The 15,357-nt window shown below is 45.0% G+C and overlaps 1 protein-coding gene across 1 annotated transcript in view; it reads left to right on the top strand.

The window, feature by feature from the left end:
* Positions 1 to 15,357, top strand: part of chd5 (chromodomain helicase DNA binding protein 5) — a 90,264-nt gene that overhangs the window by 43,125 nt on the left and 31,782 nt on the right. Inside the window, exons 18-23 of the mRNA XM_041206992.1 lie at positions 1,444 to 1,565; positions 8,674 to 8,847; positions 8,945 to 9,086; positions 10,093 to 10,224; positions 11,568 to 11,685; positions 14,596 to 14,720. Coding sequence (XP_041062926.1) covers positions 1,444 to 1,565; positions 8,674 to 8,847; positions 8,945 to 9,086; positions 10,093 to 10,224; positions 11,568 to 11,685; positions 14,596 to 14,720 — 813 coding nt within the window. The remainder of the gene's footprint in view (positions 1 to 1,443; positions 1,566 to 8,673; positions 8,848 to 8,944; positions 9,087 to 10,092; positions 10,225 to 11,567; positions 11,686 to 14,595; positions 14,721 to 15,357) is intronic.

Genomic DNA, 15,357 nt, shown 5'->3' with positions numbered 1-15,357 from the left:
TTAAATTGATGACCCCGCATCACTGACTCCCTATCCAGAAGGAATAGTCTTTCCCTGTTCACCCTATTACGCCAAGGACACAAACCCTCCCATCCGGCATCAGGTCTGTAGCCACAAGCTGATTGTCCTCATCTTTCCATTTCCCAGCTCCTGTCAGTCCTGTCTCCTGCTGCTGTCCCTGTGGTGATCACCCACTTCTCCCTTTCTACATTGTGTCCCCTGAACTGGTTGATCCTGCCTCCTGTGTGACTGCATTATGGAGAGTACGATCCAGACACCCTTCAGTCTCTCTGATGGGTTGTAGCACAGTTAATTGCTCCTCAAATACAAAGATCCTCCACTCCAAAACCTTAACATTGCCACGCTTAATGCCAACTTGCTGTTCTGAGTGAAAATGTGGATCCCTGCAGATCCATGTATCACACTCCACATCATGAGGGCTTCTGAGCTTTATTGTGTCCAGCTTACCAAATGCGGCCAATGTTAGTCTAAGCGGCCACTGGATTCACGCTCCAATAGGAACCCAGCTTAATCAGTTCATACAGCATTCATATTTGGCAAGTAGTAATAGCTACCAGCCCTCCACCCCCACCAGCAAGAGATACAAGTGATGTCTGGAGCCAGGAGTACTCTAATCTAGACATGTGGAAAGTTTGGAGAAGCTGGGATTATTCTCCTTTGAGCAGAGAAGATTGAGGGGAAATTTAATCAGGGTGTTCAAAATTGTGAAGGGTTTTAATAGTCATTAAGAAGAAGCTGGGTAACCGGAACATTGAAGGCAGCAGCCAAAGAACTAGAGGGGAGAGGGGAGAAATTTTGTTACTCAGCCAGTTGCTGTGACCTGGAATGCAGATTGTAGAATGCAGGTGGAGTAGTTCTTTTCCCCCTCCCCCAACAGGATGTGGGTGTTGCTGGCTGGGCCAGCATTTATTGCCCATCCCTAGTTGCCCTTGAGAAGGTGGTGGTGAGTTGCCTTGAACTGTTGCAGTCCATGTGGTGCAGGTACACCCACCGTGCTGTTAGGGAGGGAGTCCCAGGATTTTGACCCAGCGGCAGTGAAGGAACGGCAATATATTTCCAAGTCAGGATGATGTGTAACTCTCCAGTGAGAATTGGGTAAATACTGTACTTGAAGGGGAAATACTTGCAGGGTTATGGGAAAAGAGTTGGGGCGTGGGACTAATTGGGTAGTTCTTCCAAAGTGCTGGCACAGGCATGATGGACTGAATGGTCACCTCCTGCTGTATGATTGTTAAGTTGGTGCCTTTGGTGGGCAGGTGGCAGTGGGGAAAAGGGGGAGAGACCCTAAAAAAAACTATAGCAATTCAATAGCATATCACCTGTAAATTAAAGTGTGGGTCATGTGATTCTGTTGATGCTGCCATCTGGCCCTACATTTCTGTTTGTGAGGAGGTGTTCATTTCTCAGCATTGAATTTTTTAGTATTTCAGGGTGCTAAATGCTTACAAGATTGATTACAAGTTGCTGCTGACAGGGACACCACTACAGAATAACCTGGAGGAGCTCTTCCACTTGCTGAACTTCCTCACTCCTCTACGCTTTAAGTAAGTTTCATTGTTTTAAAATGTTCATTTCCTATATATACCTCCTGGTAGCTGGCATGAAGTGGTAGAATATATAAATGCAGAGATAGACAAGCCTGTAGCAAAGGCAGAGCTGTTTTAATGAGGTTTCTAACTTCTGTTATAGCTTGAGATAAGCAGATGAGCTCATGTCAGAAACCTAGTGAGTTTTTTATGTGTTCAGGATCATTTTCTGCCATAGTATCTCCTGGAAGTAGAAGGGGGTAGGTCATAACCGATTCAGTAAACAGCCTAATGGTGCATGAACATTTTTTTTAACTGCTAAGTTTCAGATTTCACTGTAACTCCTGCTGCCAACCTGAAATGCATCAGGAACAGTTGCTGATATGCACTTGGCCCACACTGAGGCCACTGGCACATACACATCTGCTCCTGATACCTTACTGGTCAGTGGCAAGCGTTTGTATCTATTGAAGGCTATGTAGTCTCACACTGCATTGAAACCTGCGATGAAAGCATTTGTCATGGGAATTCCAAAGTGAAAGTTCAATACCTACGTTTGTGTATGTGTTGCCTTTGATATCACCATGTGGTATTATAATGGGAATTCCATGTAACATTTCAGTGTAGCACATAGAAAAATGTAATTTTCTGGCAACAACCATCCTAGATTCCAATCTATGATGGGATCGTAATATCAATGAGATTTTATGTCAGTGCTGTCTCCTTAGGCTAGACCCAGTGTGTTGAGGCTTTGTGCAGGGAGTTTCTACAGAACCTGGGTAGCTGAATTGGTCGTTAATGGGATTTTTAATCCCAGGGTCGTCGATTTGAATCCCACATTGGGTAATTATTTTTTTTCTTAAATATTTTAGTCAAAATACTTCCTTTTATTGAATTTTACCAATAAGTTACCTTAAACTAAATATTATAATCAATTCTCTGCATTGAGATTTAAGATTTTAATTTTCTGAAATTTCCTGATTATACATCTTATTTTAGCGTGAGAAGCATGTTATACAGAGGGTACAGTAGCTAAATGATAGGTAGGCTAAATACAAGAACTTGAAATTGGTTAAGCAGTGCACAGACCTAAAAATAGGTAACCTGAACATTATTGTTAGTCTGTGTCAAGCCAACTTGTCTGTCAGCATTAAACATTGCCACTGAGACTGCAGCTGAGCATGTGCAGGAATTGCTCCTTCTGCTGTTATATCACAAATAAACACAGCCTTCTGATTTAAGTAAGGCTGGATTCAATGTAATGAGACAAAGATTACCCACAGTAAACTGGGACAAATCTGTTAATGGATAAAGTTAGAAAACCAGGGGAGGTGTTCAAAAAATAATTTAATGTGGTACAGAACCAGTTTATAGCCCTAAGGGGCAAGAGCTGTAGTTACTAAAAAAAGAAATAGCCGTGGATGAGTAAAGAAGTAAGGGGCAACATAAAACTAAAAGAGAAAGCATACACAAATGTAAACAATAGCATAGATGTGGCAAATGGGAAAGATTTAAAGAAAAGCAAAACATCATTAAGCAGAGAGTAAGAGCTATAAAAAGGGAAAATTTTTACTGATTTATTTATTCATGGGACATGGCATTGCTGGCGAGACCAGCATTTATTGCCCAACCCTAATTGCCTTTAGAAGTTGGTGGTGAGCTGCCTTCTTGAACTGCTGCAGTCCATGTGGTGTAGGTACACCCACAGTGCTGTTAGGGAGGGAGTTCCAGGATTTTGACCCAGCAACAGTGAAGGAAAGGCAATATATTTCCAAGTCAGGATGATGAGTGGCTCGGAGGGGAACTTCCAGGTGTTCCCATCTGTCACTGCCCTTGTCCTTCCAGATGGTAGTGGATGTAGGTTCGGAAGGTGCTGCCTAAGGGGGCTTGGCGAGTTCCTGCAGTGCATCTTGCAGATGGTACTGTGCGCTGGTGATGGAACGAGTGAATGTTTGTGGAAAGGGTTCCAATAAAGCAGGCCTTCTCCTGGATGATGTCAAGCTGTTTGAGTGTTGTTGGAGCTGCGCTCATCCAGGCAAGTGAGGAGTATTCCACCACATTCTTGACTTGTGCCTTGTAGATGGTGGACAGGCTTTGGAGAGTCAGGAGGGAAGTTACTGGCTGCAGGATTCCTAGCCTCTGACCTACTCTTGTAGTCACAGTGAACACCCCCACTTCTGACCTTACGATGGAAGAAAGATCATTGATAAAGCAGTTGAAAATGGTTGGGCCGAGGGCACTACCCTGAGGAACTCCTGCAGTGATGTCCTGGAACTGAGATGATTGACCTCCAACAACCACAACCATCCTATATTTGTGCTAGGTATGACTCCAACCAGCAGGGTCCTTAATGCCACACCCAGTCAAATGCTGCCTTGATGTCAAGGGCAGTCACTCTCATCTCACTTCTGGAGTTCAGCTATTTTGTCCATTTTTGAACCAAGGTTGTAACGAGGTCAGGAGCTGAGTGGCCCTGGCGGAAGCCAAACTGAGTGTCAGTGAGCAGGTTATTGCTAAACAAGTGCCGCTTGATAGAAGGGGTCATCAACAGTGCTATCAATTTACTGATGATTGAGAGTAGACTGGTGGGTGGCAATTGGCTGGGTTGGATTTGTTTGTCCTGCTTTGTGTGCAGGACATACCTGGGCAATTTTCCACATTGCGGGATAGATGCCAGTGTTGTAGCTGTACTGGAACAGCTTGGCTAGGAGTGTGGCAAGCTCTGGAGCACAAGTCTTCAGTACTATTGCCGGAATATGGTCAGGACCCATAGCCTTTGCAGTACCTGGTGCCTTCAGCTGTTTCTTCATATCACGTGCAATGAATCGAATTGGCTGAAGACTGGCATCTGTGAAGCTGGGGACCTCCAGAGGAGGCCGAGATGGATCATCCACCCGGCACTGCTGGCTGAGTGTTGTTGCGAATGCTTCAATCTTATCTTTTGCACAGAGGTGCTGGGCTCCCCTCTTCATTGGTGATGGGGATGTTTGTGCGGCCTCCTCCTCCAATGAGTTGCTTAATTGTCCACCACCGTTCACGACTGGATATGGCAGGACTGCAGAGGTTCGATCTGATCCATTGGTTGTAGAATCACTTGGCTCCGACTATCGCATGCTGCTTCAGCTGGTTGTAGGTAGTCCCGTGTTGTAGCATCACCAGGTTGACACCTCAGTTTTAGGTATGCCTGGTGCTGCTCCTGGCATGCTGTCCTGCACTCGTCATTGAATCAGGCTTGATCCCCTGGCTTGATGGTGCTGGTAGAAGGGGGGATATGCCGGGCCATGAGGTTACAGATTGTGTTCAAGTACAATTCTGTTGCTGATGATCACAGCACCTGATAGTTTCCCAGCCTCGAGTTGCTAGATCTGTTCGAAATCTAATCCATTTAGCATGGTGGTAGTCCCACACTACACGAAGGAGGGTATCCTCAATGTAAAGGCGGGACTTTGTCTCCACAATGGCTGTGCAGTGGTCGCTCCGACCAATATTGTTTTGGGCAGATGTATCTGCAGCAGGCAGGTTGATGAGGATGAGGTCAAGTATGTTTTTCCCCCTTGTTGGTTCCCTCACCACCTGTCGCAGACCCAGTCTAGCAGCTATATCCTTTAGGACTCGGCCAGTTCAGCCAGTAGTGATGCTACTGAGCCACTCTTGGTGACGGACATTGAAGTCCCCCACCCAGAGTACATTCTGCACCCTTGCCACCCTCGATGCTTCCTCCAAGTGGTGTTTCATATGGAGCAGCACTGATTCATCAGCAGAGGGGGGCAGTACATGGTAATCAGCAGGTTTCCTTGCCCATGTTTGACCTGTGCCATGAGACTTCATGGGGCCTGGAGTCGACGTTGAGGACTCCCAGGGCAACTCTCTCCCGACTGTATACCACTGTTCTGCCCCCTCTGCTGGTTCTGTCCTGCTGGTGGGACAGGACATACTCAGGGCTGGTGATAGTGGAGTCTGGGACATTTTCTGTAAGATATGATTCCGTGAGGATGACTATGTCAGGCTGTTGCTTGACTAGCCTGTGAGACAGCTCTCCCAATTTTGGCACTAGGCCCCAGATGTTAGTAAGGGAGACTTTGCAGGGTTAACAGGGCTGAGATTGACATTGTTGTTGTTGATGCCGGGTGATCCGTCCGGTTCCATTCCTTTTAGGCTGTTTAGCGGATTGATACAATTGAGTGACTTGCTAGGCCATTTCAGAGGGCATTTAAGAGTCAACCACATTGTAGTGGGCCTGGAGTCACATGTAGGCCAGACTCGGTAAGGACAGCAGATTTCCTTCCCTATAGGGCATCAGTGAACCAGATGGATTTTTACAACAATCGACAATGGTTTCATCGTCATCATCAGACTTTTAATTCCAGATTTTTACTGAATTTAAATTTCACCATCTGCCATGGTTGGATTCGAACCTGGGTCCCTAGAGCATTACCCTGGGTCTCTGGATTACTAGCCCAGCGACAATACCACTACGCCATCGCCTCTCCCAAAATAGGAATTTGCAAGTGATAGCAAAATCAACACAAGTTTTATTAGGAAAGGGAAGGTGGTCAGGAGCTATGTGAGCCCTGTGAAAACTGCTAAGTGAAACTGTAAATGAAAATAAAGAAATGGCAGACTGCTCGAATCATTACTTTCTGCCAATATTTACAGTAGAGGAAGATTCCACAGAAACTAATTTTGAGTCAGGGACAGGCACTCGCCAAAATGAATGTAGGCAAAATGAAGATAATGATGGCACTGGAGAGTGACAAACCCCCAGGACCAGATGGATTTCATCGTATGGTTCCAAAGGAAGTAGTTATTAAGGCATTATACACAGTGTAACTATAATCTTACAAAGCTCTGGTAGCCGTTCCTTTAGATTGGAAAAGTATGTGTGGCACTTTGCTCTTGTTAAGAAGGGTGAGAAGGGGAAGCCAGGAAATTCTAGACCAGTTTGGTCCTAACATCAGTTGCCGGGCTATTCCCAGAGTTTCTTGTTAAGAGTGAAGCTACTGAACACTTCGAAAATTTCCAGCTGATCAGGGAGAACGAGCATAGATTTAGAAAGGATAGTGCAAAGCCCAGCGAACTTGTTTGAATTTTTTTGAAGCGATAACTAAAATAGTAGAGAGGAGAATGTCAATGGATGTTATTTATGTAGATTTCCAGAAGGCATTTGATAAAGTCCCTCATAAGAGACTGTTAGCTAAAGTTAGAGCTCATGAGTTGAAGGCAAATTATTGATCTGGTTAGGAAATTGGCTGAGTGGCAGGAGACAGAGTAGGAATAATAGACAGATTTTCTAATTGATGGTATGCAGCTAGTCGTGTCCCACAAAGATGTGTTGGTCCTCAGCTATTCATATTTATAAACAACTCCGAGCGTGGGAAGAAGAGCCACATATCCAAGTTTGTAAGCAATGATGGAAGCATAAAATTACAAAGAGGTATTGATAGATTAAGTGAATGAGCAAAATTATGTCAAATGGATTTCAACATAGACAAATATGAGGTCATTCATTTCGGACCAAAGAAGTTTTGAACCAAGTGCTTTCTGACAGGTGAAAATCTGGAAACAGTGGAGATCCAAAGAGACCTAGGGGCCCATGTACAGAGATCATTAAAATAATCTAAATAATCTAAAAAATAATCAAAAAGGCTAATAGAATCCTTTATGTTGAATCAAGAGTTATGGGGAAAAGGCAGGAAAGTGGAATTGAGGATTATCAGATCAGCCATGATCTCATTGAATGGCGGAACAGACTTGATGGGCTGAATGGCCTATTTCTGCTCCTACATCTTATGGTTATGGTCTCTTAGAACTAGAATACAAGAGAGTAGAACTTGCACTACAGCTTTACAATGCTCCAGTTAGACCTCACCTGGAGTGCTGTCGGCAGTTCTGGGCACTGCACCTTAGGAAGGATATATTGGTGTTGGAGGGAGTGCAGTGCAGCTTTTCCTGAATGATACCAAGACTCCCAAGGATTAATTGACTGCAGAGATTACACAAACTAGAATTGTATTCCCTGGAATTCAGAAGATATGGGGTGATTTTTAATCAAGCTTTCAAGATATTAAGGGGAACTGATGGGGTGGATAGAGGGAAACCGTTTCTGTTGGTTTGGGAGTCGAGGATTAAGGGGCATTGTCTAAAAATTACAGCCAGACCTTTCAGGAGTGTTGCAGTAACCTGGAAGGTTTCTTGGAGGAGTTCGCAGATATCGCGAAGGAGGACCAGATTAAGAAGCTTCATGATCTCCTGGGCCCTCAAATGTTGAGGCGTCTCAAAATTTTGGAACTCTTTTCAAATGGCATTTGATGCGGGGGGAAGTGGCTGTAATGGAGAGGGGAGAAATGGGGCTGTGATGAAGAAAGAGGGATGAGTGGTTGAAATGGGTAAAGGGAATTGTAATGAATTGAACATCTGCTGTACATGTAGCTTCCATGAAAAGGAAAGGGTATGTGTATGAGGATGTCTTTGCACCCCTGCCAAATTTGAATTTGACCCCCCCCTTTGTTACACTGGAGAGTGGAGATGCCTTTTCCCCCTAAAGATAGGAGTAAAATCCCACACAATGTTCCTTCCATTCCCCTGGATTTGGATTGAGTACCCACTACATTGGAGCTGTGATATTGCCTTGCTGCCTGGGATGCTGCATTGGAGTCTTGTTGCACCACGGCACTGCTGCCCGGCAACTGATGTTAGGACCAAACTGGTCTAGAATTCCCTGGCTTCCCCTTCTCACCCTTCTTAACAAGAGCAAAGTGCCACACATACTTTTCCAATCTAAAGGAACGGCTACCAGAGCTTTGTAAGATTATAGTTACACCGTGTATAATGCCTTAATAACTACTTCCTTTGGAACCATACGATGAAATCCATCTGGTCCTGGGGGTTTGTCACTCTACTGCCAAGGGGGTAGACTGAAATACAGGTGGTTTGGACAGGGTCGGAGCCAGAGCACGAGTGACTGGTTCTCCCGTGGCCCTGCCTTTGAGTAAAAGACGGAGTTTTACTTGTCTAGCCGAGGGACTGGTTTGAGAAAGGGGCAGAGTTGGATGGGTCTTCAAGCAGACTGAGTCCAGCATTGGAGGATGGGATGGCGGCGCCTGTGACTGTTCCTATTTTGTTGCAGTAACCTGGAAGGTTTCTTGGAGGAGTTCGCAGATATCTCGAAGGAGGACCAGATTAAGAAGCTTCATGACCTCCTGGGCCCACACATGTTGAGGCGTCTCAAGGCTGATGTCTTTAAGAACATGCCGTCAAAGACAGAGTTGATTGTTCGAGTGGAGCTTAGCTCCATGCAGAAGTAAGTTGGGAAAATTCAAACGGGAAATCTGTATCCAGGTGCCGACAGTTCATCCTTATGTTCTGGTTCTTATATTTGTGTGTGTGTGTCCTCATAGGAAATATTACAAGTTCATCTTGACCAAGAATTTCGAGGCTCTGAATTCGAAAGGTGGTGGGAACCAGGTGTCATTGTTGAACATTATGATGGATCTGAAGAAGTGTTGTAACCACCCATATTTATTTCCAGTGGCTGCAGTGGTATGTATCAAATGTCGAGGGAACAGAAAAGGGATTTCTCCAAGGGGGGGTGCTACACATAACCCCTAACTCAGTGTTACTTTGCCTCAATTCACATGTGGGTTGAAGCCCCACCTCAGAGACCGGCACAAAATTTACAGAACCCAAACTGGCCATTTCGTTCATGCTGATGTTGGGCAATACCTGAACCACCGTCTGTACTCTCTTCTTTTCCTCTATTCCTTATGTGTGTTTAGCTTCCCCTTTAGTGGATCTGTAACCATTTATATGGTTATGATTGATTGAGGTTAAGGGACGAGGTTGTGCAGTAGCTTGAGCATTTACATCCCAATGACCTGGGTTTGCATTCAGCACTGACGTGATGAAAATTTGTTCCCTCTGTCAGGACCCCAGTGAGGTGTGTGAGATGTTCCCAATCATGAGCAGAGCCACTAGTAATTTAGGACAATTTGACTGTCTAATGGGGTGATGTCCAATGCAGTTTGCATTGAGGCAACTGGTGGTGTGTAATACAGATGGTGGTGTAGTTACTGTTACTGGATTAATAATCCAGGGAGTATGAGCTCAAATCCCACCAGGGCAGTTTGAGGATTTAAAATCAGTTCTTAAAAATTCCAGAAATATTAATCTGGTCTCAGTAAAAGTGACCATGGAGCTGTTGGATTATTGTAAACACTCCAACTGATTCACTAATGGGAAGGAAACCTGTTGTCTTTACCTGGCCTGGGTCTATAGGTGAACCAGTCCCAACAGGCCATTTGGCTGTATCAGCACCTGCTGCTTCAAAGAGGCTATCTTGCAACTTCTGGGAAATAAATACTGGCCTTTCCCGTGACGCCCACATCCTGAGAATGATCAACAGTAAATGGTCCTGACATATGCTGGTACTAAGCTTCCCTGAGGAATTGTGCTTCTTGGAGAGGAGCAAAGGCGGGCGGGTGTGGGATCTCACTGTGCACCTTGACATCTGTGTTAATGTTGAATGCTGCCTTGCTGGTGTTGACAGGAAGCTCCAGTATTACCGAATGGATCATACGATGGGAACTCGCTGGTGAAGTCCTCAGGGAAGCTGATACTCCTGCAGAAGATGTTGAAGAAGTTGCACAGTCAAGGCCACAGAGTGTTGATCTTCTCTCAGGTAGTGTGGGGGGAGAAGAAAGGCTTGCACCTATATAGTGTCTTTCACAACCACCCGACGTCTCAAATTACTTTACACCTTTGAAGTGTAGTCACTGTTGTTATGTGGGAAATGCTGCAGCCAATTCATACACAGCAAGCTCCCACAAACAGCTATGTCATAATGAGCAGTTAACCTGTTTTTGTGATGTTGTTCCAGGGATAATTATAGGCCTGGTCACGGGGGAGAACTTCCCTGCTGAACTTTGCATTAGTGCCTGGGGATATTTTATGTCCATCTGCGAGGGCAGATGGGGCCTAGGTTTAACGCCTCATCCGATAGGTGGCACCTTTGACAGTGCAGCACTCCCTTGGTACTGTGTTGGCTTTGGATTTTTGTGCTTAAGTCCTGGAGTGGGACTTGAACCCACAATCTTCTGACTCAGAAGCAAGGCTGACACCAGCTGATGCATTGAATGGGACCACTTTCAACCTCCCCTCAACCCCACCACTGCAAACATACCCACAGGAGCCCCACCAAACACCGCAGTTGATTATCGTGGTCATCTTCACCTCAAAGGACGAACAAGACTAGTCCTCCCCACCAGTCAGTTAAATGGATAAATCCACCATTCACTGTGACACTGAGCCAGTACTGGTTGGGGATGGTGAGCCTCCGTGTTCTTTGGTTAGGGAGGGGCAGCTCAGCTGGAGCCCTGTTCCCTGTCCAGTGAACCCTCCGGAAAGTGTGTGGATTAACCGTGAATGTTTTGACACTGGTGGTCAGCCTTCTCTCAGTTCTGTCTAAGGTGTCAGTTTGGCGCTGTTGTTAGCATTCCTGTTCAAATCCCACTCCAGAGTTTTGAGCCACATAATCCAGACTGCCACACCGAGTGCAGTACCGAGGGAGCACTGCACTGTTGGAGGGTCGCCTTTTGATTGAGACTTTAAACCAAGGACCTGTCTGTCGTCTCAGATGAGTTTTAAAAATATAATGGTGTTATTGGAAGAAGAGCAGGGAAGTTCTTGGTGTCCGAACCAGCATTTAATCTTGAACCAACAGCCCAAAATGGATTAACTGATCTTTTACCTCATTGCTGTTTTGTGGGCTCGTGCTGTGCACAGATAGGTTGCCACGTTTACCACATTGCAACAGTGATTACAATCCAAAAGATTTCATTGACTTCAAAGAATGCGGGTGAGGTCATGGAAGGATTTGAGCGCGCGTAAGAAAATTTAAATTTTGAGATGTTGCTCGACCAGGAGCCAAAGTAGGCCAGTGAGCGTGCTGGGGAGAATGGGATTTGGTGCAAGTTAGGATTGAGGGTTCCTGTTGTGGATTAAAGTTCTGTTTGTGACTGACAGATGACCAAAATGCTGGATCTGCTGGAGGATTTCCTGGAGTATGATGGATACAAATACGAGCGGATAGACGGAAGCATCACAGGCAATCAGCGGCAGGAGGCTATTGATCGGTTTAATGGTGAGCAGAAGCTGGCTGGTTTAGAGGGAGCTTTTTCTTTCCTATTTATGATTGTTAGGAAAACAATAATGCATCTTTCACCTATTGACCTTGTTGAGTATTTGATGACTGAGGAATCCTGGGGCCTTGTGAAATAAAGAACTTCCTCCTTACTACAGCAGAATACACTCAAAACTAGTGAGAAAACACTTTGCTGCTGCATTTAAGATAGTGCCCAGTTTAGGAGACCTCTACAGTAGGAAGATTGTCAAGGTTGCAGACGAGATTCAGAAAGGATTTGTTAAGATAGCAAGGATGAGAGAAGCTTTAAGTTTGTGGAGAGATGAGAAAATAAGGTCTCTTTACGTTAAAACAAAGAAAACTGAGAGGAGACCTGCTAGAGATGTTCATAATTATGCAGGGTGTTGATGAGGAACATGAGAAAAAATTATTCCTATTGTGGATACTGAGAGAATAAGTTTAAAATAATTGTCAAAAGAACGAAGTGAAAGCTCAGGAGTAGTTTTTAAATGCAGCATTGTTATGAATTGGAATCTCAAACAGTGAGAAAAGGGGTAACTACTTGTAAAAATATCTTTTAAAAAGGGTTTGGGGAAAGGGTCAGGAATGAGACTCAAGGATAATTCATCAGAGGGCCAGTACAGACAGGCTGGGCTGAGTGGTCTCCTGAGCCGTCTAGGATTCTATATGATTGTGTTCAGACAACCCAACACCCCGCCGCCCCCTATCAGTAAGGCATATGACTTGCGGCAGGTGATCTGTAATCGTTCATTAGTGTGTGTAAGGGAACAGGAATAGACTATTCAGCTCTTTGAGTCTGTTCTGCCATTCAATAAGACCATGGCAGATCTGTATCCTAACTTCATCCATCTGCCTTGGCTCTATATCCCTTAATACCTTTGCCTAGCAAAAATCTATTGAAGGGAGATTCAAAATTATCAATTCTATTAGCATCCATTTTTAGTGTGAGTTCCACATTTCTACTGCCCTTTGTGTGAAGAAGTGATTCCTAACTTCACTCCTCAATGACCTGGCTCTGATTTTATGTCCCCTTGCCACAGATTTGAAAAAAAAATCAAAACACCCCTCAGTGTCCTTTTTCCAGGAAACATAAGTCTAGTCTATGTAATCGCTCCTCATTATTTAACTCTTGATGTTCTGGTTACACTTTGGCAATCTGCAATTGCACTCCTTCCAAAGTCAATAAATCCTTTCTGGAGTGTGGTGTTCAGAATTATGCGCAGTATTCCAAGCAGGGTTTCATATAGTTGTGGCGAAGCTTCCTCCTGTAATTATGCCCTCTAGTTAGATTGCCTAAGTAATATTCCAGCTGTCTTTTGGATTTTCTTTGTAGCTGGCTATGACATTTTAGTGAGATATTGCAACAATCATTCGCTGGATGACTCTATATTTCTTATGCAATGCCTTTCTCTCCTCTCCTCCCACTTTCTCCCCACAAGTTCAGCTTGGAGGGAAGCTGGAGATGTTTCTGAAACTCTTGAGAAAATCCCTTGTTCCTTGTTCCTCTCTCCCTCTGCCCTGCATTCCTGGAATTGCAAAGACTCCCATAATTTGCTCCTTAAAGGGGTTGACTCCACTGAGGAGATATGCTGAGTGGCCTGTGTTTGTTTTGAAAACACCATGTTTGGTTTTAAATTTTCTCTTTCCCGCTCCATCCACAATCCCCTTGGATTACCCCGGTAGCGCCGGACCCACACTGTCGGGAGAATGGAGTGACATGGCAGCAAACACCCTGCCCTGCTCTTGGTGAGGCCATGGGGCCCAGCTCAGAAGGGAGATTGCCAACACTTACTGCTTCGATCCTCGCTCAACACATGGAAATGATGGGCAGGAATAAACCAACTAGTCCATTGAGTCCAAGTCATTAGTCCAGCCATGATGCCTGCAGCATCACAATTAGATACCATCCACCCCATCCCCACCCAACCCCCAAACCTGAACTCCCCACCAGCAGTTACTCAACTTGCTAGGAGAGGCAAGAAACCGAATAAAATCCAAGAACAATCAATGAGAAAATCTGGAAAAGCCCCCTCCAACCCCTTTCAGGCAATTGCAAGAGTTGAGGAGACCAATGACATTCTGTCTACCTTTTAAAAGATGTGATTTCTGTTCTGATAAAACTGGCTCACTGTGAGCAGCAAATCTGCTATCCTCTGGGCAAAGGAGAAGCTGAATAGCTAACCTTGTCTTGTCCTCGTTTAACTTATACTCTCATCCCCATGTCTTCTGCAACTAGAAAACTGAAGCAGTCTGTCACTAGGAAGGTAATCCAGCCCTTAGCTATATTATATGTACCTGTGTCAAAGCACCCCAAAGTCTACATATGACTAAAGTGAATAGAACCACTGTCCATAAGCCCCTCTCCGTAACTAAGGCTGTTTAAACCGGGAATTGTTGTTGTGGATTTCTTCTGAACTCTTTCCAATGCCTACACTGTGCAGGGCTGATCAGGAAGAGCTTCTTCACACAAAGGGTAATAGCAGCCTGGAACACACTTCCTCAAAGCGGGAGGCTGGGTGTCGATTGAAAATTTGGAAACTGAGATAGATTTATGTCAAACGAGAGTATTAAAGGTTAGGAACTAAAGCGTGTAGATGGAGTTGAGGAACAGATCGCAATTATCTAAGTGATGGTGGAACCAGGTCAAGGGGCGGAATGACCTCCTTCTGTGTCTTTCTTCATTGCTGTGCCCCCATATCGCCCACCACTTGCGCAAGGCGTTGGAACAAGCACCAGTAAAGAGGTGACAGTGGGAAATAATGGGGGCTGAGGTGGGAAAAGGTCAGTGAGAAAAGTATAAAGATAATACTCACTGGTCCCTGTAACTTTGTACAGATTCTGCCGGTTTCGTGAATAGATGCTCACCCATCTCTTTCTTGCACCTTACAGCCCCCGGAGCCCAGCAATTCTGTTTCCTTCTGTCCACGCGGGCTGGGGGCCTGGGCATTAACCTGGCCACTGCAGACACTGTTATAATCTACGATTCAGATTGGAACCCCCACAATGACATTCAGGTCAGAGCACGCTTTTCTCGAGTCTGCGGAGTAGGACTGTTCAAAATCGGTTGCTTTTCTTTTGTATAGCCGCTCTGTAGAATTTGATGCTGTGACATCAGGGTTTACAACAGGGACGGTGGTTGAGATTTTAAATCCAAATCCAGAAATTCTTGCAATTTATGGGTTGATACCAGATAAAATGACCATGAAAACATGGCGGTAAAAATCCAACTGATTAGCTAATGTCCTTCGGGGAAGGGAACCTTCCCAGTCTGGCCTACATGTGACTCCAGTCCCCCACACTATGCATGGTTGATTCCTAATTTCCCTTGGAGCACAGCGCAACTAGGAACGGGCAATCGATGTAGTTTGACCAATAGCACCCACGTCTCCAAGACCAAGTATTTTTTATAAAAGGCTATTTGAGAGGTCCTGGGTCATTTGGTCTTTTGACAGGATTGGGAATCGATAGGGCTTTGGAGAGGGCGTGTGTGGGATGGTGCGTAATTGAGTTTAAAACTTTGGAAGTAAAAAGCTGGTATTGGTAAAAGTGCCAAGGAAGCTGTTGAATTATTGTTAAAAACTCAGCAGCTTCACTGATGTCCTTTAGGGGAGGAAACCTTGCCGCCCTTACTCAGACTGGCCTATATGTGAC

This window comes from Carcharodon carcharias, chromosome 15 (assembly GCF_017639515.1).
Source record: "Carcharodon carcharias isolate sCarCar2 chromosome 15, sCarCar2.pri, whole genome shotgun sequence".
NCBI classification, from domain to species: domain Eukaryota; kingdom Metazoa; phylum Chordata; class Chondrichthyes; order Lamniformes; family Lamnidae; genus Carcharodon; species Carcharodon carcharias.
Note: the sequence above shows the minus strand (reverse complement) of the source record. Positions and strands in the feature narration are given on the sequence as shown.